The following is a 4,630-nucleotide window of genomic DNA, read 5'->3' as shown; positions in this document are numbered from 1 at the left end:
CAAGGGATTACTTTCGTTCCAGCATTCGCTTAATGATAGGAATAGTCATATAAGTCGGGGCTTCTATTGGATAGTGTATGTTCGCCATTTCTTCCTTTTTTTCAAGGATTGATAATGTTCGTAACATGCCGTAGTGTATCACTCGAACCAAAAGTAGCAGTGTATCACTCGGTGAAGAGTAAATAAAAGGTAAGAACCCAAAAATGATACTAATATTGGTTCGCTAGTTAGATTAGTAAATGCTAATTTCATTGATAAATCTGATTTCTTCGAATTTCCTTTCCTTTCCTTTAGGGTGAAAAAACGTCTCCCGTTACTATGGGGAAGTCACCGAGAAAACTCGGATGAGGTAGGAAGGAAGTCAAAAGTGATGCTTACAGGTTGTATGACAATTGCTTCTTTTCTGGTACTACATACATATTTTCTTTAACAACTACCATACAAGCGCCTGCTTTGATTAGGCTTATTGTAAGTTTGTTTGAAGCTCCGGAGTCTAGTCTACCAATGAATGATATGGTGTGTCCTCCCCTCTAAGGTCTCGGTTGGATAATCGACTCTCATGACCCACATAGAGGGTTTTTCCCAACCGTTCATTCCTCTCGGCTATTAAATAAATTCAAATGATAACGCTCACACGTGTGGCGCAAAGCAATTCCGCCCACACTTTTATGACGGCAACTTTAAATACAAAAGGATGGCAACTTTATTTGTGAAGCATGTCAACTTTCTGTTTGGATTATAAGTTTCAGTTTTTTGAGATTTGTTGTTTTTTTTCGAATGACAACTTTAATGTAAAAAACGTGTGGGTGTGTTACTGCATTGCGTGTGACACTTATTGTCGTAAATGAATACTTTAAAACAGACTTCACTGGTCCCACGCCAAGGGACAGGGATCCACGGTCCGATTCTACTCCACGCGCCACGTAGTCTCGTGTTCAGACTACCACTGGTCCTGGCGAATTCCCCATCCGAACCCCGACTCCGGCCGCCATGAACTGCGTCCCCACCTTCTCCCGCCGCCACCGCCGCTGGATCGTCTGTGCGGGCGCTGCTGGTGGTGCTTACCTGATCTACCACCACCCAGCCGTCGCCGCCCGCCGCCGCCGCATCTCCCGCATGGCCTCGGCTCTCTCGTCCCTGGCCGATGCCGTCGCCGCCGTCGCCTCCGACCTCGCGTCCTTTCTCCAATCAGACTCGGACTCACTGCCTACCACTCTCACGCAACTATCCAAGCTCGCCTCCTCCCACGAGGCTACCGCCTCCGCCTCCGCGCTCTCCGGGGCCCTCACCGCCGGCGTGCTCCGCGGCTACGCCTCCGCCACCAGTCCAGCTTCCGGAGGCGAGGTAGCGTTTTCGGATCGTCTTGTTGAGAAGCTGTTCTCCCCAGCCGGCGAGCGGCTCGTCTCAGCCGTGGCGGGCAGCTTCGGGCGCGACATCGTGCTCGCCTGTTATTCTGTCCCAGCCGATCCTTCAGGATCGGCGGGATCATCGCCGGCGAGCTGGGTAGACGTGGTCACCAGTGGGAGTTGCCGTAGGGCGATCCGAAGCTGGGTGGAGGTCTTCACGGCCACCGCCGTGGGCGTCTTCATTGACAAGACCATCCACATCAACACCTACGATCAGATCTGCGCCGCTGCCACAAACCCGGCCTACGACTCCAAGCTGCAAAAGCTTCTGGTGGCACTCTGCAGTGCTTCCGTCGAGACGTTGGTGAAGACCTCCCACGGCGTACTCTCCAATGGCAATGGAAATGCTCACAGTGGCAATGGTGAGGTTGGGGAAGGATGGACAGAAACGGTCTCGAGTGCGCTTGCTGTTCCAAGCAACCGGAAGCTTGTTCTGGATCTGACGGGCAGGGCGACATTCGAGGCCGTGCGGTCTTTCCTTGAGTTTGTGCTGTGGAGGCTGCATGATGCTGCAAGGGCTGGCGGCGATGCCACAGCGAGGGCTGGATTGTGTGTCTTGAGGTATATGAGCGAAAGGTCCATGGTTGTCGCTGCAATCTGCATAGTATTGTGCTTGCATGTGTTGAACCGCACATGGCTCTCGGCACCGGCTTGAGCTCGAGCTTTACTTGAGTAGAGAATATACTGAAACTGAAGTTCAGAAAGGGGGAGGGGCAACAGAAACAATATGTTTGATCACTTGTAAATATATTTGTTGTGTAACAATTTGACCCTGCATACAGTTTATAGAAATTTCTGGCAGTGTAACTTTGCCTGCTTATTTCTAATTCTGTTGGTCAGTTATATTTCCACTGTGTAAATATGTGATTGTAGTGAGATGGTGATTCTATTTTGTTACAATACTGTAGCACAATTTTAAAATCTGCTCGGATCAGCAAGTTAAGTTTTCAACGGAAGTTTAGAAGATTTTGATCGTCTAGGTAATCTCACCTGTTTCGTACATGATCCGTTTTATCCAATTGCTTGCTCAACTTGCTTATCCTTATCGACATTCAGAATGTTCCTTTTTGTGTGTGCCAACAGATTGATCGAGTAAATATCAGTATAAATTTTGCGTTTCTTCATTTACTCTGTATGTACTGAAGAATCACTGAAGAACAATCAGACAAAGGTGTTAATGCTCCATGGCCTGCCTCTAGTTCGCTTTTTGAGGAATTCTTCCGTTTCTTCCCGTATTCGTATAATTATTGCACGGGGAAATTATCTGTTGATTCATTGGTTAAAAGTGACGATCCTTGTTTGGGAGTGCTGGAAGGGTTCTGTATCCAGAGTAACTCCGTAATGGTTTTGCTAATTCTTAGTCGACTGAAATTTAACTAAGTCCTGGTCGACTCATAAAGGGATACATGATGCAAGGAGAGGCCGGTTTTCCTGGTTTCTTTTTTTACTTTAGTCCTTAATCCCCTTATGTCTATTAACCTACGTTTTTGTGTTAAGTTCAAAAAAAAAAACTACATTCTTGTGTTCCTCCCTCTCGATGCCGCCGCCTGTCATGTTTCCTCCGCACGTGTTCCTGCCTTGCGCCGCCGCCTATCGTTGTTCCGTCGCCTCTCTTCCTCTGCCTTGACTGTCAGTTCCCTCCCTCCCGTCGCCAGTCGGTTAGTTCGTTGCCTCCGTCAAATTTTTCTCTCACAAATATGATAGGGTGCATATCTTTTCATTGATAGGAAGGAAAAGGGTACAAGGTGCCAACTCAAGGTCTTGTGCACATGAGGCAAGACGTTGAGCCGCAGAGCGTTGGTGACGGGTTGCTCAGCCCTGGTGACGTTGAACCTCCGACAATTTCACTTTTCATTTTCAGTTTCCTATTATATTTCTAGGAGAGGATGTTTTATGGGGTAAAAATGGGTGGGCTTTCAACTCGATCAAAACATCAACTGAATCAGTTCCTAGGTTGATCTATGTACTATATGGTTGTCTAGAGCTAGGAAAATACAGAGGAGTAATTTCACAAAAGACCAAGGAAATTCAAAAGAAAAATTGAAAATTGGGGTCAAACCTGGGTGCCCAATGTACTCCCGTATGATGGAAAAATGCCAGAAAATGTATCCTCGGCGAAAAAAATACAGTATAACCTACGATCTATCCAAGCATTTTTTTTCTATACAAAGAAACTTTTGCCTTTTTTTTACTGAGAATACGTTTCCTGGTATATTTTTCACGAAACTTCACACGGGAGTAGACTGGGCACCCAGGTTTGATATCCCAAAATTCCAGTTTTTTGAATTTGCATGCTTTATTTATTGAGCTTCTTTGCGTATTTTTATTCACTACCGCCAGGTACGTTTCATGTCTTATTTGATTTATTCTTCTCCTTTGAAGCTTTGAAGGATCTTAGTAAACCTGATAGGTAGTATGTCGCACTACCCAAAAAAGACACATCCAAGATGATACGTGTTTATCATAGTAAGTCATGTTTTTTTCATCCATGTATATCTATGATGTTTTATGATAGAATTAAGATAGTCATACTTATGTTGTCGTAGATATGTTCCTTGAAAATATTCGTCGTTTTATCATGGAAGTGTGCTCTTCCATGACAGTAAATGTCGCGCCATGGAAGTGCTTCATCAAGGGTAGCCAACATGTTGCAACCTCCCAAATGGGTCGTCGTCAAGCTAATGGGTGCGGGTTCTGGATCCGATACCCGTTAACGATGTGGCCAACTATCGATCCTCGATGTGACGGCTTCCTATTGGCCGATGGAGCAAATCCCAATCTTGAACAATTGGATCCCTTGACATACTTTTCTGATGAAACTGAAAGTTACTATTATGATCACCCTATTATGGATAATGTTTGGCAACCCCAAAGTAACCTTCAGGTATGAAGGTCCATGATGTTCTTATGGTCTAAGGACATGAGTATACATTAACACATAATATGGTAATACTGATAACATAGTGCCGATGGGATCCCGTAGTATATCATAAGTTGTGTATGTCCAACACCATTGCTCTGCTAACAATGTGCTCCCATTATTGCAGACATCCTTGTACTTGAACGATGCCCTATGATCAAGAAAACATGACCATCATACAATACATGAGATAGGCTTACAAGTGAGACAAGGGATGCAGTTGGTGTTTATGTCTTCACACATGCAACCGAGTCTTCCTGTGTGATGGTACGGGAAACAACCAACACCCTTGGTAGGGTGGGGA

General features: G+C 45.5%; 1 protein-coding gene across 1 annotated transcript; it reads left to right on the top strand.

The window, feature by feature from the left end:
- The first annotated feature begins 869 nt into the window (after nucleotides 1-869).
- Nucleotides 870-2,333, top strand: LOC123041268 (protein PHLOEM PROTEIN 2-LIKE A10). Its single transcript, XM_044463914.1, has one exon. The coding sequence runs from the start codon at nucleotides 991-993 to the stop codon at nucleotides 2,059-2,061; it is 1,071 nt and encodes a 356-aa protein (XP_044319849.1). The 5' UTR covers nucleotides 870-990; the 3' UTR covers nucleotides 2,062-2,333.
- The last annotated feature ends 2,297 nt before the right edge of the window (nucleotides 2,334-4,630 follow it).

The sequence above is a fragment of the Triticum aestivum genome, chromosome 2B, assembly GCF_018294505.1.
Source record: "Triticum aestivum cultivar Chinese Spring chromosome 2B, IWGSC CS RefSeq v2.1, whole genome shotgun sequence".
Taxonomy (NCBI): Eukaryota; Viridiplantae; Streptophyta; class Magnoliopsida; order Poales; family Poaceae; genus Triticum; species Triticum aestivum.
The sequence above is the reverse complement of the archived record's forward strand: the minus strand, read 5'-3'. Positions and strand labels throughout refer to the sequence as shown.

Excerpts from the sequence above, each read along its gene's own strand:
- LOC123041268 (XM_044463914.1), top strand. The coding sequence starts at position 991 with ATGAACTGCGTCCCCACCTTCTCCCGCCGCCACCGCCGCTGGATCGTC.